Here is a 19,752-nt window from a genome sequence, read left to right as displayed (position 1 = left end):
CCTTTCGGCCCACCGTGTCCACCCTGGCCAGAGATCCTCACTCATTAACACTATCCTACACACTAGGCACAATTTACACTTGTATCAAGCCAATTAACCTACACTTGTCCGTCTTTGGGGTGTGGGAGGAAACCGAAGTTCTCGGCGAAAATCCACGCGGTTACGGGGAGCATGTGGCGCTCTTTTAAAACAGAGGGGAGAAGGAACTTCTTTAGTCAGAGGGTATCTAATCTGTGGAACTCATTATCACAGAGGGCTGTGGAGGCTGTCTCTGGATATTTGTGAGGCAGAGAAAGACAAATTCTTGATTAGAATGGTTGTCCAGGGTTATGGGGAGAAGGCAAGAAAATGAGATTAGGTGGCAGAAATCAGCCATGATTGAATGGCGGACTAGACTCGATGGGCTGAATGGCATAATTCTACTTCTATAACTTGTGAACTACTGACCTGCCCTCCTCAATCCTCCAGGCCACCCCTTCAACAAACTCAATCCAATTTGAGACAGAATTTACTATGTGCAAAGCACTGTACAGATAGCATCCATAGTCGGGATGGAACCCAGGTCTCTGACACTGTAACTGGAAGCAGCAACTCAACTACCATGCTTCCCTAAGTTTTACAATTTTCTCTTAAATAATTCAACTTTAAAGATGTTGATGTCACTGGCAAGGACAGTAATTTATTGTTGATCCTTAATTGCATTGAAAAGATAGCAGTGCTGCTGTTGAACCGTTGAACCCCTCCTGCTGAAGGTACTGCAATAATGCTGTGAGATATGAGTCCCAGGATGTGGACACAGAGCGAGACAGTGTGCCTGCCTGGTCCAATTCAACACTGCCTTTCATTTTACAAATAGTTTAATCATAATTTCTGCTCATCCAAAGCAGTTACATCATATATCTATATTACTAAATCTCTGATCTTGATCGCTTTTGGCCCACTCTGCTGCGATTTCCAACAGAACGCTGCGACCTACGGCCGTCATTTTTGGCCATCTCGCTCAGAATTCCCCCTCCGCTTTACGGGTGCAGAGGGTTTTTCCCAGCGATGACAAATCAGAGAGATATTAATGTTTATTTTTAATTCACCATTCTCTCTGCTGCCCCTGCTGGAGGGAGGGAGAGGGACTATAAAACCAGGAAGTGGTGTGCCTCACAATCTCTGCAAGATGGACGAAGCCAAGGGTCACGTCTCTCTGAGCTCTGAATAACACTGAACAAATGTCTACACAACTGTGAGTACCCTTAATGTGGTTTGAAAATGAAAATATGGTTTGTTTGAAGTAAAAAGGCACTGCCTGCAAATGGTTGTTTGGGTGCTTTGGCTTGAAGTTGAAAGGCACTACTTACTGCAAATGGTGGCTTGGGAGCTTTGGTTTAAAGTTGAAAGGCACTACTTACTGCAAATGGTGGCTTGGGAGCTTTGGCTTGAAGTTGAAAGGCACTACTTACTGTAAATGGTGGCTTGGGTGTTTTGCTTGAAGTTGAAAGGCACTACTTACTGCACATGGTGGCTTGGGTGCTTTGGCTTGAAGTTGAAAGGCACTACTTACTGCAAATGGTGGCTTGGGTGCTTTGGCTTGAAGTTGAAAGGCACTACTTACTGCAAATGGTGGCATGAAGTTGAAAGGCACTACTTACTGCAAATGGTGGCTTGGGTGCTTTGGCTTGAAGTTGAAAGGCACTACTTACTGCAAATGGTGGCATGAGGTAGAAAGGCACTACTTACTGCAAATGGTGGCTTGGGTGCTTTGGCTTGTAGTTGAAATGCACTACTTACTGCAAATGGTGGCGGGTGATTTGGCTTGAAGTTGCACTACTTACTGCAAATTGTGTTATGAGGTTGAAAGGCACTACTTACTGCAAATGGTGGCTTGGGTGCTTAGGCTTGAGGTTGAAAGGCACTACTTACTGCAAATGGTGGCTTGGGTGCTTTGGCTTGAAGTTGAAAGGCACTACTTACTGCAAATGGCAGCTTGGGTGCTTTGGCTTGAAGTTAAAAGGCACTACTACAAATGCACTTACTTCCTGTTTGCACTGTATATTGATTTTAGATAAAACGCTACCACTTGCGGCTGTGATTTTTGGCCATCTTACTCAGTCCCCCCTCCGCTGAGCAGGTGCAGAGAATTCTTCCCATCAATGAAAAGTAAAAGTGTTATTAGTGTTTTAAAAAATGTTGAGAATCTCTCTCCTGTCAATCACGCCCTGAATGCCACACCTTTTCCGGTGGGAGGGGGAGGGGTTATAAAACCCGGAAATGTGTGTGTGGCTCAGTCTCTGCATGAGGTGGGAGGGAGAGGTCATGACTCTGTCTGAACTGTGAATCAATTGAACACACTGAATGTTTACTGAACTGTGAGTTTGGTGTTTTGTGTGGTTTTATGGTGGTTTCACCCTGCATGAAATGGTATGATGCTGCATTTGAATTTGGTGGCCTTGCACCCTGCTTGAAGTGGAATGAAATTGCACTTGAATTTGGCGGCCTTGCATCCTGCTTGAAGTGGTATGAAACTGCACTGAATTTGGTGGCCTTGCACCCTGCTGAAAGTGGTATGAAACTGCACTTGAATTTGGTGGCCTTGGATCCAGCTTGAAGTGGTATGAAACTGCACTTGAATTTGGTGGCCTTGCACCCTGCTTGAAGTGGTTGGAAACTGCACTTGAATTCGGTGGTCTTGCACCCTGCTCATAGTGGTAAGAAACTGCACTTGAATTTGGTGGCCTTGCACCCTGCTTGAAATGGTAGGAACATGGATTTGAATTTGGTGGCCTTGCACCCTGCTTGAAATGGAATTTCAAGGAATAGTCATGAGTCAACTGCCAGCCCACCAGCCGTGAGTGAGCTGCCAGCAGATCAGGCTTGAGGGACTGAGCTGCCACCCCAAGAACCCATACCAGCACTCCAGAAAGCCCCCCCACGGGCCACCAATATTGGAATTGGTGGAGAGGTGGAATATTGCGTTGGGGGACCAGCCCTCCCGTGTGAACATGGGACCCAACGGGTCCCATTTAGTCTAGTATATAATTAAATGTCTTATCTTGAACACTTCCTGTCTGCGCGGTATATTGATTTTAGAAAAAACGCTACCATATATCGCTATGATTTTTGGCCATCTTACTGAGTCCTCCTGTGCATTAAATATTGAAAACATGGAGTTCTAAGCTGTGAAGCAACTGAACTGTGAGTTTGCAATGTACTTGCAATAAAGGATTTGTTAGCCCTTGACGACAATGCCACGAGTTGTTTAGCCTGCTGCCCTGCCTGTGCTTGAAACTGCAATGCTTTATTAGGTCCGACTGTGTTTGGAAGGAATAAATGCTTTATTAGGTCCGACAGTGTTTGGTTCAAAAGTCCCTCTCATTTCATGACTTCCGCTTAGTGGCCAGGTCGCGCTGATTGCGGAATTTCCGGTAAGTGCAGAGGTCACGCTGTTTGCGGAAGCCCCAAAGTGGAGAGGCCGTGCTCAGCCGTGTGAGTATTCAAGAAAGTTTACTGTCATATATATGGTGTGTGAGTGTGAGTGGAGTGTGGGAGTCCTTTCGGCCCACAACACCATGCTAGCGCTCTGCCCTCTCTGCCTTTCTCTCTGCCCTCCCTCTCTCTGCCCCACTCCCTCTCCCCTGCCCTCCCTCTCTCTGCTCCACTCCCTCTAGCCGCGCCTGCGCAGTTACATAGAAACATAGAAAATAGGTGCAGAAGGAGGCCATTCTGCCCTTCGAGTCAGCACCGTCATTCATTGTGATCATGGATGATCGTCCCCATTCAATAATCCGTGCCTGCCTTCTCCCCATATCCCTTGATTTCACTAGCCCTACAGCTCTATCTAGCTCTCTCTTCAATCCATCCAGTGACTTGGCCTCCACTGCCCTCTGTGGCAGGGAATTCCACAAATTCACAACTCTCTGGATGAAAAAGTTTTTCCTCACCTCAGTCTTAAATGGCTTCCCCTTTATTCTAAGACTATGGCCCCTGGTTCTGGACTCGCCCAACATTGGGAAAAAATTTCCTGCATCTAGCTTGTCCAGTCCTTTTATAATTTTATATGTTTCTATAAGATCTCCCCTCATCCTTCTAAATTCCAGTGAATACAAGCCTAGTCTTTTCAATCTTTCCTCATATGACAGTCCTGCCATCCCAGGGATCAATCTCGTGAACCTACGCTGCACTGCAGTTGGGGGCTATGCGTGAATAGGGCGGGGGATGGGGTAAAAGGAGCGAATGAATAATATTAATATAATATCAAGGGAGAGGGGGGGGTTGGTATGTGTGTGTGTGGGGTCTGTGGGGGGTGGTCAGTGTGCGTGACTGTGCGTGACGGCGCAGGTCGCCCCCCCCGCCCCCATCCTCGCGTTGAGTGGACATGACCCAACTGGTCGCACTTGGTCTAGTTTTCTTTAAAACTCATGAATCTGATGAACTGAAATCTATTTTGGTTAAGGGCCTATCACTTTGAAATTCAGTCACTTCCAAGTCCAAGATGTTGGGCATTACTGATTTGGGCAACCGCAAGGAAAGACCTCTTCAGAAGGAAAACAAGGACTGAGCTTAGTCTGAGGAGTCATGCGGTGGAAAGGCTAAGGTTGGGTTAAGGCTGGACTAGAAGTGGAGATTTGGAATGAGCATCACATGCTCGGAAGTGATTAGGCTACAATCTGTGGTCAGAAAAAGATCCAATGAGTTGTGGTTAATTGCAATGTTGGAAAAAAAATGTTTTATTCAGGCCAGATGGTCTGGTTCCAAGGTTGGAAGATTCATATCTGGAGGTTTGTTGGTAGGGAGGCAATGGTCAGCTGTTCAGGTCTTGGACATTAGGAAGATTAGTTTCGACACCTAAGCCTTGATCTCCTGAGAATCAGATGATCAGGCCTGGTGGTTGCGTTGGATTGGTTTGAGAACTGTGAAATGTTTGTTAGGTTCAGGAGAGGGATGAATGGAAGGAATGGACAAGGATAGTATAAGTATAAGAATTAGAGAACAGTCAAGGGTTGGGAAGAGTTCACAAGCAAAAGTGCCCAGAATTTCTGAAGTAATATCATTTGGCCCAATATATCTGCCGTCCACTCAGGAGAACTTTGATTTTCATGCATGGAGTAGTGTAAAGACCATTGCCACATAATTGTATTAAGTCACAAAGAAACAGTGAAGTGGCAGCACTGGGTTGTGCATAATGGTGGGAAATTTGTTCACTGAAAACAATATTGTTCATGTAAATATCCTCCCTACAATAGTGACCACATTTCAAAACAACTTAAATGACTGTAAAAGATTTTGCGACAATTTGACCAGAGCATGAACAGTGCTATGTAAATGCAAATCTATCCTTCTTGGCAAAACTAATGTCAGCGCATCATAAGGCACACACTGACTGCAAAACTATGTCAGCTTTTATGCAATGTGAAACAACTCATGCCCCAGTTGAGAGGCCCTAGATTGTTGACTCCAAGTTCTCAGTACCTGATACCTAATTCATTAACCCAAAACTAATTTTATACCACTGTTGGTTCTTTCATGTACAAATGCAAAGGCCATTTTTAATTTTCCAAATTCTGTTCAAGATAGGATTTCAGTAACCTTTGGTTAGTCATGAAAATTGTTCCCCAAATTGTTTTCTTGGTTTAATTTTGACCTGCAAAGTGGGCAAAATAAGGATTAATTTATTATGAGAGAAATAATATTGGAAAAAATAAATAAATCACATTTTAACATTCATGACAGGCCCGTACAAAGCTTTTCAAAAAGGGGGGTGGCATGACAGGATTCCAAAAAAATTATGTGAAATAATGTGCACGCAGTGCACATCAGAAGCTGGAAGCCCCTCACGTCCGGGTTCCAGGGCCCGCTTAAGGGCCCTGAAAGCTTTGGGGTTTTAGATGCTCTCTGGTGCATTCTGAACCTTATTTTGGAGCGTTTTGCACCAAATTTAAAGAAAACCTTTTTTTAGAAAATGTTTTGTGTTGATTTGATTGCCTGTTACTGTTAGACTGTATTAGTGTGTGCAGTGCACCTTTAATGGTCCTCCTGACATAACAACTTCACATCACTTCAACATGAAATAGTTCAGTTTTCCAAGAATGTAACTGTGCAAACCTACTCACCACTTTGTCCAAGTCATGGGCAAAGTCATTGTGAATGTGCATTAAGGCGAGTGCAGACAGCCTGTCATTGCACATGGAAGTCCTGGCGTAGTGACGCAGGCGGTGGACACTTGTGGCACGCCTGCATATATTGCCATTTAGCCATAAATCGTGTTTTCCAGTTCCATTTTCCAGGAATGTAACTGCGCAAACCTAGTCACGACTTTGTCCAAGTTATGGGCAAAGTCATAGTGAATGTGAATGAAGGCTATTGCAGACAGCCTGTCATTGCTCATGGAAGTCCTGGTCTTTCCTTCTTTGCAGATGTGAAAACGTGTTTGTCCATGTTGGCTGGATCAAAGTAAGATGCCGAGCGAGATCGCGCCCACTGCAAGCATGCCGCCCGAGGCGAGCATCTCTCTGCCGCCCAGGCTCATGTCCAAGGGTCCCGGCTACCTCCGCAGACAAATGGAGGGAGACAGACGGGGTCGGCAGATCGCTGTGGAGAGACTGGCTGCCGACAAGGCCAAGCACTTGAAGAGCCAGACGGTGAGGTGGTGCAAAGTGGAGCCCAATGGTTTGGGGCAGCTCTGCCTCCGAGGAAGGCAGCGGCAGCGGGGCCAGCAGCAGCATGAAGACTTACCTGGCCTCCGGCAGCTCCCAGCAGAGCGGGCAGCTGGGGCTCCCGCCTGATATTGTGTGTCGCTCCAGCTCCAAGAGGCAGCTCAGGCCTGACTCGCTGGTCATATACCGGCAGAAGTGCGAGTTCATGCGAGGAGCGGCGGCCACCAGCAGCGCCGCAGTTTCAAGGGCACTGGCAGCCTGGTCCGTTGGCTGCTGCCTGGCTCTAGCAGCCGTGGCGACAAGCAGCAGCGGCTGGCAACGGGAGCAGCAACGTCGGAAGGGGGAGAATTAGCAGAGGGGATAGAAGCTGCAGCACCCCAGGGTGCACAAGTAACCACACCAGCAGCACTCCAGGGTTCACAAGTAACCTCATGAGCAGCACTCCAGGGAGAAACAGCAGCCTCGCCAGCAACACCCCAGGGTACACAAGTAACTACACCAGCAGCACCCAAGGGTGCACAAGTACACCAGAAGCACCCAAGGGTGCACAAGTAACTACACCAGCAGCACCCAAGGGTGCACAAGTACACCAGCAGCACCCAAGGGTGCACAAGTACACCAGCAGCACCCAAGGTTGCACAAGTAACCACTCCAGCAGCGCCCGAGGAAGCACCTGTCGCCACGCCAGCTGCATCCCAGGGTGCACAAGTAACCACGCCAGCAGCCCCACGAGAAGCAGCATCAGGTCGCCCCAAGGAGCCGCTCAAGCGGCAGGTTGGTGAAGGCGAATTATGGTGCTCGCACTCCGACCTCAGCTGCCGCTTCTCCCGAGCCTGCTCGGGCTTGGACAGTTTCATCGAACACTGCGGACTCGAGCCCGAGGTGATCGAGAACCTGGCCAGGGAGAAGTTTGCTGCCGACGCATCCTTCGAATGCCTTGTCCTCAAGTTTCGCAGCGTGAGAGGCCTGTCCCACTTGGGTGACATTTTCGGCGACAGCCTGAAAAGAGGTTGTCGCCTCGTGGTCGGGTCGTGACGCGGCCTGATGCATGGTGACACATGTAGTGACACGCGGTGATTCCGTGTCACCTCTGGATTTTGGAATGTTCAAAATCCAGGGGCGACATCTAGCTGTCTCATCATGTCGTGCGCCCTGTCACACGCTGACGTATGCTGTCCTGCGGGTGACGACCGGTTAGGGTTAGGGACCACAAATGGGCTGTAAAATATTCTTCCTTCAATTCATGGATTTTAAACATTAATATTAAAATTAATACAATAAAATCAATTGTGCAAATCAAAATATGTCTGTCCAGTTTTATTTACAGATGGTACACAAAAATGCTGGAGAAACTCAGCCGGTGCAGCAGCATCTATGGAGCGAAGGAGATAGGCAACGTTTCGAAGGGTTTCGGCCTGAAACGTTGCCTATCTCCTTCGCTCCATAGATGCTGCTGCACCCGCTGAGTTTCTCCAGCATTTTTGTGTACCTTCGATTTTCCAGCATCTGCAGTTCCTTCTTAAACAATTATTTACAGATGTATTCGTCCGCTTCCAGATCCAATCACCATCGCCAACTTTTCACAGGGATGGATTCAGTGAACTCCCCTCTCCCCTCCACCCCCCACTTCCCTCCTCCCACCCCAATCCCTCCTTCTCCACTCCCCCCCACCCCCCTCCACCCCCCTACCCTTCTCCTCCCCCCACTCCACTCTTCTCCCCCTTCTCCACTCCCCAGAGCCCTCACTTAACTTTTTTTCCCCTGTTGCCAGCCGGGCAACCTATGCAACTTTTTAGGTTATCAAATGACAGTTTAGGTGGTCATTTAAGATGGCTTGCATGACGCGTGCATTAATGTGCTCAGACGAAGTGCGTAGTAACTAGTCGGAATTAAGCATTCACATATTATTTCTGCTTCAAATAGTCACAAACTAAACTTATTCACCAATCTAGACATGATATATACCACAATGACATACAGCAAAATTATAATACAGTATCTCAACTCTTTTTACGCGTTGCAATGAATGCAATTTCTATTATTTCTTTCCACTTCCAAACAAAAATGTGGTTGGATTATTGAGCGTATGATCAACCTGTGTCAATAAATCCTGGACCATGGTAACATATATGCTTAATCATCATGCACACTACAGATTGATGCAAGCATGTTTTCTGTGAAGGACCAAAAATGATCAAGACATGGCCATAGCATGGGTCGTTATTGCTATTGGTACAGAAACACTCTCGCTTCCCACATAATTTATCCACAACAAATATACAGGTTGCAAGGACATTTTTATAACAGCTGTTAAAACCGACTATACCCATCTGACAGGTTAAACATTGCACTAACTGACAAGAGATGGCCAAAGGACATCAAATGCAGCAAATGTTCTTTTGGCAATATGTTTAAAGGTGTCAAAACGCCACATTACCGGACATTCAGATTAGATGTATGTGTTGTGAACAGCAATGAAGATACCCAGTTTGTATGCACCAGATTTAAAAAAAAATATTGATAAACGCTGTTTCCATCATTCCCACTTCAGAATTAACGTTAAAATTACAACTGAAATATCTCCAGACCAAATTTGTGGTGTATATGACCAACTGTAGAAGTAAAACTTGGATAAATCCAACGTACAGCTGTGAATGTTGCTCAATATATAATTACAGTACTGATACTCCATATTAAGAGCATTGATTTGCCGTTAAAATGATTTCTGTAATAACGTGTTCTGTAATAATGTATTACACGTTCTGTAATAACGTGTAATAACAGCATACGTCAGCGTGTGACAGGGCGCACGACATGATGAGACAGCTAGATGTCGCCCCTGGATTTTGAACATTCCAACTGCCAGGACTGGGTTCAGTCAGTCGTTCCTGCTTCCCGCCCGGCGACGGGAGAACGGTCTCCCCGGACGACCGCCGGCAGTGGACGGGACCCGCTAGGCGCCAGGCTGACCGATGGGGACGCTCCAGCGCCGAGAATGGAGCCAATGGACCGGGCGGGCAGACACAGCACTCCCCCCCCCACCCCCGCCCGGAGATACAGGATCTCCTTTTTGATCCCAAATCATCCCGCGGGTCGGATTAGACCCTTCGCGGGTAGTTTAACACCCCCAATATAAAACAAACGGATTCCCCTCCCCCGCAACGCAACGCAATATTTCACGGTCCTACTCACCCAAACTAGGCCCGGAGCATCGAGGCGATGCATTGGAAATAGCAGCGATCTGATCCCGCCCACTGCGCACGCGCGGAGAGACGGCGTCATTTTGCGTCGCTTCTGCGTCTTTTGTCACCGACTTCCCCCCACTGCGCAGGCGTGGATTTGTCACCGACTTCCCCCCACTGCGCAGGCGTGGATGGTCGCAAATAATTTTTTCAAATCGTCCCGCGGGCCGGAACCAGAATTTCGCGTAATTTTTTTTTCCTCTGAATTGTTTTTACTCTGGGAAAAAAAGGAGGAGAGAGGGGGGGGGGGTGCGATCGCACCCCTTCCCCCCCACCCCCCTTTGGACGGCCATGCATGTGACAGAAAAGAGTTGAATGCAGCAGTACAAGGAAGTCAGTTACAATGGTCACAAAATAGAAATAGAAAATGCTGAGAGAATTCAGACTCCTTGGAAGGAGAAATTGTGAACGTTTAGGTCAAAGACATTTGGTCAGAATGTGGAAGAGATTAAATAGGATATGTTAAGTTGCAGAGAAGTTAAGGGGAGGGATGGAAAGTATAAAAGGAATATCTGTGTTAGGGTGAGAGCAAGACAAAAGATTGATGTGTTCATGATATGAACAGAGGGACAGGCAAGGAATAAAATGAAAGTCATGAAACCAGGAGAATGAACAGGTAATGAAATGAGCAAATGAAAAGCATTTTGTGGATAAAGATTCAAATGACTATTCCTCCTGGGAATTCTTGTAAATAATATATTCGCTATTACCTTTGTTGCATAAATCTCACAGGTCACTTCAGCAACATCATAGACAGGACTCTCTGGTACAAAAGACACAGTGCAGATCCCCAAATGCTGCAAATAAACATAATTAGAAATTAGATTGCTCTTGCTTATTTTATTGGATTTATTGAATGTTAAGGTTGCCATTAAATATAGATAGACACAAAAAACTGGAGTAACTCAGCGGGTCAGACAGCAACTCTGGAGAAAAGGAATAGGTGACGTTTCGGGTCGAGACCCTTCTTCAGACTAAGAGTCAGGGGAAAGGGATGAGTTAGTAAGAAGTAAGAATCTTGTTAGTAAGAAGTAGTGAGTTAAATGTGAATGTTACAATGGATGGAGATTGGAAAAGAGCATTTGATGAGATGTCAGCTTGTTTCACAATCTGTTGCTGCCACTTACACAACTGCAATATCAGAGTTTCTGAATTGGTAAATCAGACTGCCCCCTCACTCAGGAAAGACAAGGTTGAGGCAGTGCCATGGTTGGGAGGTGTTGCAACAACAAGGAGGGAAACAAATTCAAATAATGGAAGTTTCCCAATCAAAAGACAGAGTTATCGGTACAAAATTCAAATTAATCATTCTAAAAAGTATAAAATCACACAGTTAAATGATAATCTTAATTTAGCCTGTTTGTATGTTTTGCTGTTATTGTGTAAAGAGTATTCTACCCTACAGGGTCCATCCATTTTTGCACAACCTGCTTAAGGGAACATTAACTCAAATTGTTGTTTTTTAATGTTATATACATATCCAGGCAAGAGTGAAAAATTAACTGGAGTGCACATTGGCGCAGCGGTAGAGTTGCTGCCTTACAGCGCCGGAGACCCAGGTTCGATCCTGACCATGGGTTCTGTCTATGCACGGAGTTTGTACGTTCTCCCCGTGACCTGTGTGGGTTTTCTCCGGGTGCTCCGGTTTTCTCCCACATTCCAAAGACCTGCTGATTAGGTTAATTGACCCTAGTGTGTAGGGTCGGACTAGTATACAGGTGATCGCTGGTCTGCGCAGACTTGGTGGGCTGAAGGGTCTCCAAGCTAAATTCAAAATTCCCTCTAATATTGCTCTTTGAAAAGCTCTAAGTGTAAAGTGCAGGTCCTGCAGACTTTAAATAACATTAGAAAGTACAAAGGGGCATACAACTATCCTAGAGTAGAAAGGAACAGTATATTGTGAATGGATGGCATTGCTGAAGAGGCAAAGGAAGAACTTAAGCTTATATTGCTTTTAAATTAGTGATACAGTGCATTGAGAAAGTATTCAGATCCCTTCACTTTTTCCACATTGTTGCATTACAGCCTTATTGTAAAATGGATTAAATTCTTTTTTTTATCATCAATCTACACACAATCTTTTTTTTATCATCAAACTACACTCCGGAAGTGGCGGCGCTGTTAACAGCTGCGGCTCGCCTGCAGTCCGTCTGTCTTTACTTTTTTCTGTTGTTTTTTTTTGTCTTGTTTTGGTTAAGTTTTAGTTTGTTGGGTTGTGTTAGCGGGGGGGGGGGGGGGGTGAAACATGTTCTCTCTCTCTTTCTTCGGGGGAATGCGACTTTTGTGTCGTATCCCCCTTCTCTGCCTCCGTCTGCGCTGAGGCTTAATGGCGGAGCTGTCGGCCTCCAGCCTGCGACTGACCCCGAGGCTCCGGAGGCAGAGCCAGCCAGGACTCACCAACGAGAGGCTGGCCGTCTACGGGGCTGAGGCAACGGTGACCCGACTTGCTGGTGCGGCGTTCTGGCTTTCGGCGGCGGCCTGGAGCTGATGCAGCGGGGCTCGGAGTGGAGACTGCGGGACCCAGAGCTGGGGCAGCGGCCTGGAGCTGGGGCGGCTGCCCGGAGCGGAGACTGCGGGACCCGGAGCTGGGGCGGCGGCCCGGAGCGGAGACTGCAGGACCCGGAGCTGGGGCAGCAGCCCGGAGCGGAGACTGCGGGACCCGGAGCTGGGGCGGTGGCCCGGAGCGGAGACTGCGGGACCTGGAGCTGGGGCGGCGGCCCGGAGCGGAGACTGCGGGACCCGGAGCTGGGGCGGCGGCCTGGAGCTGGGGCGGCTGCCCGGAGCTGATGCTGTGGCGGGCCGTCTCGGAGCGGAGACGGCGTTCTGGCGGCGGCGACATCACCACAGAGGTCCGCTGGACTGGAGGGCGGCATCTCCGGCCTGGATCAATCGCCTCAGCGCAGAGGGAGAACAAGGAGGGAAGAGACGGAGACTAAGACTTTGCCTCCATCACAGTGAGGATGTGCTTGGTGAACTCACTGTGGTGGATGTTTAATTTGTGTTTATTGTATGTTTTGTTTTTATTGGTTCTGTGTATGACTGCAGGCATCATAATTTCGTTCAGACCGAAAGGTCTGAATGACAATAAAGGAATCTAATTCTAATTCTAATATACCCCATAATAAAAAAGTGAAAACAGGTATTTAGAAATTTTTGCAAAGTAATTAAAAAGATATAACTGAAATATCACATTTACATAAGTATTCAGATCCTTTGTTCAGTACTTTGTTGAGGTACCTTTGGCAGCGATTACAGCTTCAAGTCCTCTTGGCTATGACGCTGCATACTTGGCACACCTGTATTTGGGTCATTCCTCCCATTCTTCTCTACAGATCCACTCAAGCTCTGTCAAGTTGGATGGTGAGCGTCGATGCACAACTATTTTCAGGTCCCTCCAGAGATGTTCGATCGGGTTCAAGTCTGGGCTCTGGCTGAGCCACTCAAGGACATTCACAGACTTGTCACAAAGCCACTCCTGCATTGTGCTTAGGGTCGTTGTCCTGTTGGAACCTCCACCCCATTCTGAGGTCCAGAACGCTCTGGAGCAGGTTTTCATCAAGGATCTCTCTGCACTTTGCTACGTTCATCATTCCCGCGATACTGACTAGTCTCCCAGTTCCTGCTGCTGAAAAACATCCCCACAGCATGATGCTGCCACCACCATGCTTCAATGTAGGTATGATATTGGCCAGGTGATGAGCAGTGCCTAGTTTCCTCCAGACGTGATGCTTGGCATTCAGGCCAAAGAGTTCAATCTTGGTTATATCAGAACAGAGAATCTTGCCTTGTAGCAAACTCCAAGCGGGCTGTCATGTGCTTTTTACTGAGGAGTGGCTTCCGTCTGGCCACTCTACCATGAAGGCTTGATTGGTGGAGTGCTGCAGATATAGTTGTCCTTCTGGAAGGTTCTCTCATCTCCACAGAGGAACTCTAGAGATCTGTCAGAGTGACCATCGGGTTCTTGGTCACCTCCCTGAGCAAGGCCCTTCTCCCTTGATTGCTCAGTTTGGCCAGCTCTATGAAGAGTTCTGATAGTTCCAAAGTTCTTCCATTAAGAATGACGGAGGCCACTGTGCTGCAGAAATTGTTTTATACCCTTACCCCGATCTGTGTCTCGACACAATCCTGTCTCAGCGGTCTAAGGATAATTCCTTTGTCCTCATGACTTGATTTTTGCTCTGACATGCACTGTCTACTGTGGGACCTTATATAGACAGGTGTGTGCCTTTCCAAATCATGTCCAATCAATTTAATTTACCACTGGTGAACTCCAATCAAGTTGTAGAAACATCTGAAGGATAATCAATGGAAACAGGATGCACCTAAGCTCAATTTTGAGTGTCATAACAAAGGGTCTGAATACTTGTGTAAATGTGATATTTCAGTTATTTATTTTTAATTATTATTAATTTTAATTAATTGCAAAAATTTCTAAACACCTGTTTTTGCTTCTTCATTCTGGGTTATTATGTGTAGATTGATGATTAAAAAAAAAAGAATTTAATCAATTTTAAAATAAGCCTGTAACGTAACAAAATATAGAATAAGTGATGGGGTCTGAATACTTTCTAAATGTGCTGTAAACATGCAAACAGGTCCTTCAGCCAGTCCATGTCATCCATTAACATTAGTTCCATGTTATCTCACTTTCTTATCCATTCCCTACACAGTCGGGGCAATTTACAGAGACCAATTAACCTACAAACCTGCAGGTCTTTAGGATGTGGGAGGAAATCAGAGCACCTGTAGGAAGCCCACACAGTCTCATGGAGAACGTACAAACTCCAGACAGACAGCAATGGAGGTCAGGATCGAACGCAGGTATCTGACACTGTGTGGCAGGTTTATCAGCTGCGCCACTGTACAGCCCCATGTGCAGATGAAATGGTTACAGTGCCTACAGGAGGTTAATAAATCAAAATGCTAGAGATACGCATTAACATTTTGGGAGAAAATCTGCCCTCTCGTTCATGGCCTTTTGTTCTTCTATCTCCACTTTGCTTTACTCTGCCTTAAGGAAAACGTTTTTAGGTTTTACAAAATGCTGGAGTAACTCACGGGGACAGGCAGCATCTCTGGAGAGACGGAATGGGAGACGTTTCGGGTTGAGACCCTTCTTCAGACCAGGACATTTCAACCAGTACCATTCATCCTTATGTTTCTTAAAAGATCGATTGATTTCTGTTTTAATTGTTCCCTGTTATAAAAAATATTCACTTTTTCCTAAAAGCTTCTACATAATATATTTCTCCAGCCTCTTCCACAAAGATCTTTTGACCCATTGGCATTGATTAATCAATACCCATCCACTGTTTCTTTGATTTTGATCTTTAATCTATGGATTTCTGTGGTTATTTTTCCAGTTCCTAACAGTTGTACGTATTTCTTTTCAGTTTAAATTTGCTGAAGATGTCACAGGCAGAGAGAAATTTGGTGATCAAATGCTCCCTCTGCTGGAGGAAGCCAGTAAACTACATTCTCAGTCTGAGAATTTAGCAGGCAAGTGGATTTTATACAGTGGTATAATAATCAATGGTCAGCATAGACATGATGGGCTGAACGACCTTTCTCTATGCTGTAAAACTTTAACTTTATCTATCTGCTACTGGAATTCCACCTTACCTTAACCTGTATATAGAAACAAAAAGCTGGAGTAACTGAGCAACCCTGGAGAGAAGTAAAGGCACCCTAACCAATATCTTCCCAAACACTGCTGACTCCCTGCCTTCCATGTTCTAATTTCATTGGCAAGTCCCTCAATAGTCATGCTGCATTCACAAGTTTCAAATATGTTCCTCGGCTTGCAAATTATTTTCTCCTACTCTGGTTTATTTTTAGTCATTTGCGTCACTTTCACAGACATTTTCTTCAGTCACTGGGACCCTACATGTTTCCTTAAACTCTTCTATTTCTCTCCTCAATATCCAAAGCCACCAACTTCGTTTTTTACAAACAAGGAACTGGAAATGCTGGTTCGCCAAGGAAAAACACAAGAAGCTGGTCGGCATGGTGGAGCAGAGTGGTAGAGTTGCTGCCTTACAGTGCCAGGGACCCAGGTTTGATTCTTATCACGGGTGTTGGCTACAGAGTTTGTGCGTTCTCCCCGTAATAGCATGGGTTTTCCATGAAATCTTTGGTTTCCTCCCACACTCGAAAGACGTACAAGTTTATGGGTTAATTGGCTTGGTAGAAATGCAAATTGTCCCTAGTGTGTGTAGGATAGTGTTAGGTAGACAAAAGTGCTGGAGAACCTCAGCGGGTGCAGCAGCATCTATGGAGTGAAGGAAATTGGCCGAAACCCTTCTTCAGACTGATGTGTTAATGTGTGAGGATCGCTGGTTCGTACGGACCCGGTTGGCCGAAGGGCCTGTTTCCACACTGTATTTCTAAACTACAATGACCTAAACTAAACTAAACTCAACATGTCAGGCAGCATCCCTGGAGAACATGGATAGATGATGTTTTGGGTCGGAACCCTCCTTCAGACTTCAATATTTTTCTTGTCAGATTTCCCTGGCCAACATCAGACATTATGACAATGACATAAATATTGATCACTGTAGTTGAAGAGGTTGGATATGAATTATATTTTCCATCTTGTGAGAATCCAAACCTCACAGAGAATAAATACAAATAGCTCTCATAAATAAACTGGAGGAGAAACAAGAGGGGTTATCTTTACTCTGGGAATATGAACCCACAATTACCAGTAGCAGCATAGGCATGTTGTTTAGATGTGTTCAAATCCAATGCAGAAAGTACATGAGAGGAGGATTCATTGAAATGCTGAGAGGGAAGACATATATAAAGTATAAACACCACTCACAAACTAATGTTGTCAAATAACCAATTTCTGGTTTGTGGGTAGTCACAAAATGCTGAAGTAACTCAACGGGACAGGCAGCATCTCTGGAGAGAAGTAATGGGTGATGTTTCGGGTCGAGACCCTTCTTCAGACTCATAAATCAATGTTTATCCATCTTATGCACCGCATATGTGAATATTTAACATATGCACCAGATATGATCCGGTGCAAAGACATTCTTACTTGCTACATGTTTTACAGGCACTTTAAATACAACAGCAACAACAACGCAAATAAATATAAAATAAATGATCAGTTATTCTAAGTAAACTAGACATAGAGTACTAAAACCAAAATACGTAGTGCAACCATAGTAAAGCAAAGTCCAGATGTAAAACTATATATAAAGATACTCTTCAGATACTTACTGCAAATTTATGGCGCTTTGGAACACAAGATGAAAATACTACCATTAAATTGTTTTTGAAGCAGTTAGTTTCTTGAATAATGAATTCCACTGATATCATTTGGCTTGATTCAGACTGAAATGGAAATATATATTTTTTAATTAATTATAATGTATTTCCCATTCCCCCCTGTGCCATGCTACTCCTAGACGGTTTGGGTCAAATGTAACTCAAATATAACATTGGTACTGATGCTGATCTTAACACAGGCTTAATACAATGAACACTTTGTCCTCAGAAGTCATAGTCCAGATTTTGAGTGGTCATTTCCATCAACCAGTTGATATACTAACTGGTCAGAGAGAGTGAGAAATATAACCGTGGAGGTGAAATGCAGAGGTTAAGGAAGCTCTTTGGACTAACCTCCAATTGGTTCGCAACTGGTTAGGTTGCTCTGTACCAAGAGAAATGGAAAGTCTACATGCAGCACCACATCCATTCCTATAATTGATACTTCAGATAGACACAAAATGCTGGAATAACTCAGCGGGGCAGGCAGCATCTCTGGAGTGAAGCAATGGGTGACATTTCGGGTCGAGACCCTTCTTCAGATTGAGAGTCAGGGAGAGGGAAACTAGAGATATGGAAGGATAATGTGAGTTATATTGAAGCCCTGTTGGTATCATGGGAATCCCCAGTTTGTGCATATTAATGTAGAGACTGCATATCTTGAGTCTCCCACTTCAAGATCCACAACCAAACCAATACAGAAAGTGTCTTTGTTGCAATTTTCATTATTACACCATATCTTTCCAACCTATTGGCCCCCAGTATTCTACAACTGATTCTGACTCTGTTTTCGTGAGATTTTCAATGTAACATCAGCATTGTTATGTGTTTAAAAGCATTGAATAGTGAAAAGCCTGGCAGGAGTGGATGTGGTAAGGATGTTTCCACTAGTCTAGAACCAGAGGGCAGAGCCTCAGAAAAAAATGACATATCTTTAGAAAGGAGATGAAGAGGAATTTCTTTAGGCAGAGGGTGGTGATTCTGTGGCATTTATTGCCACAGATGGCTGTGGAGTTTAAGTCGTTGGGTATTTTTTGACAGATACTTGATTGGTTAGGGTGTCAAAGGTATGGGGTGAAGGCAAGAGAATAGTTAAGAGGGAAAGATAGATCAGCCATGAGTAAAAGGCGGAGTAGACGCGATGGGCTGATGGGATCCAATGACTTATGAAGTTATCAGCTAAAAGGCATCTCTTTTGAAGCATCACAAGGCCATGACATATGAAAGGTGCAAAGGGAAATTCAGTAACATTACACATTTCCCTTGCAATGCACCACTGTAGGTTTGATCACTAAACAAGGTCAAAAAATGGGAAGACATTTTTTCACTCAGGCAATCATCAAAATGTAAAATCTGCTACACATAAATAGGCTGATGCAAATAGCTTAGATAAATTCTAAAGAATATACGATTATTGCATACAATTTAGAGGAAGTAACTGGGACAAGATAGATAGAATGAGAGGAGGTCTATGCAAAGAAATATCACCAGAGAGTAGATGGAATGACTGACCTAATTTTGTAAATTCATTCTATAAAATTCAACATGATACAATTCATATTTGTAGTAGAAGTAAGCTGTTTGATTGGACTAAATACTGAAGAATTCTCATGTCTGAATAGCATATACATTATCTAACAAAAAACTATGCTGCACCAAAGTCACAGAACTATTTTAACTAGAATTAAGGATAAATTCGATACATTTTAAAATAATCCGAATTCCCTTGCAAAATGAAAAGGGACATTTCAATATAAAATTGTTGAAAGATTCTTACCCTAGGTAAAATCTTTGTGATATTATAAAGGGAAAAGTAACTAATATCTTTGCTCTTGCTGTTATATTTTTGAATAGCAATATTAACAGCATGGTCCATATCTCCACTCTTTAATGGTTGAAATGTGTAAAGGCATCCCTGGCATGGATTTCCCACTGAAGCTGAGGAGACACAAAACATTTTTTGTGGTGTTAAAGATGTACGAAGCAGGAATAGGTTTAAAAAGAATACCATAGATTTTTTATTAAGACAATATGACACCAAAAAATGTCAGAATAATCTATGGTGGATTGGGAGGGACTCTCCATAGTCCAAATTCAGGCATAAACAAAAATTGCCTGCAGTTGATCCAAAGACTGCCTACTCCAGAGTTATTTCAGAGATATAAATTATTTAGGATTTCCTCCAAGCATTGAAGGTGCCAGCCAAGGGGAGATAACTCTGCTAACAGGAATTTCACTAGTTCAAGGGTCTAATTTATTGATTAATTGAAAGATATAGCATGGAAACAACCCCTTCACCCCACCAAGTCCATGCCGACCATTGATCAGCTAGTTCCATGTTATCTCACTTTCTCATCCATTCCCTTTCCATGAGCGGCTATTTACAGAGGTCGATTGGCTTACAAACCTGCACATCTTTGGGATTTGGGAGCAAACATGGAGGAAACCCACACGGTCACAGGAAAAGCGTACAAACTCCACATTGACAGCACCTGACATCAAGATTGAACCAAGGTCTCTGGCACTATGAGTCAGCAGTGTAACTAGCTATGCCACTCTATCACTAATCATTCTATCACATAGGCCAC

The 19,752-nt window shown here is 44.7% G+C and overlaps 1 protein-coding gene across 2 annotated transcripts in view; it reads right to left on the bottom strand.

Moving 5' to 3' along the window:
• Positions 1–19,752, bottom strand: part of LOC116980006 (fetuin-B-like) — a 38,145-nt gene that overhangs the window by 10,305 nt on the left and 8,088 nt on the right. For both annotated transcript variants that reach the window (XM_033032062.1, XM_033032061.1), the window contains exons 4-6: positions 18,942–19,102; positions 17,117–17,230; positions 10,594–10,680 (exon numbers count right to left, since the gene is read on the bottom strand). In XM_033032062.1, coding sequence (XP_032887953.1) covers positions 10,594–10,680; positions 17,117–17,230; positions 18,942–19,102 — 362 coding nt within the window. The remainder of the gene's footprint in view (positions 1–10,593; positions 10,681–17,116; positions 17,231–18,941; positions 19,103–19,752) is intronic.

Source organism: Amblyraja radiata, chromosome 13, assembly GCF_010909765.2.
Source record: "Amblyraja radiata isolate CabotCenter1 chromosome 13, sAmbRad1.1.pri, whole genome shotgun sequence".
NCBI lineage: Eukaryota > Metazoa > Chordata > Chondrichthyes > Rajiformes > Rajidae > Amblyraja > Amblyraja radiata.
Note: the sequence above shows the minus strand (reverse complement) of the source record. Positions and strands in the feature narration are given on the sequence as shown.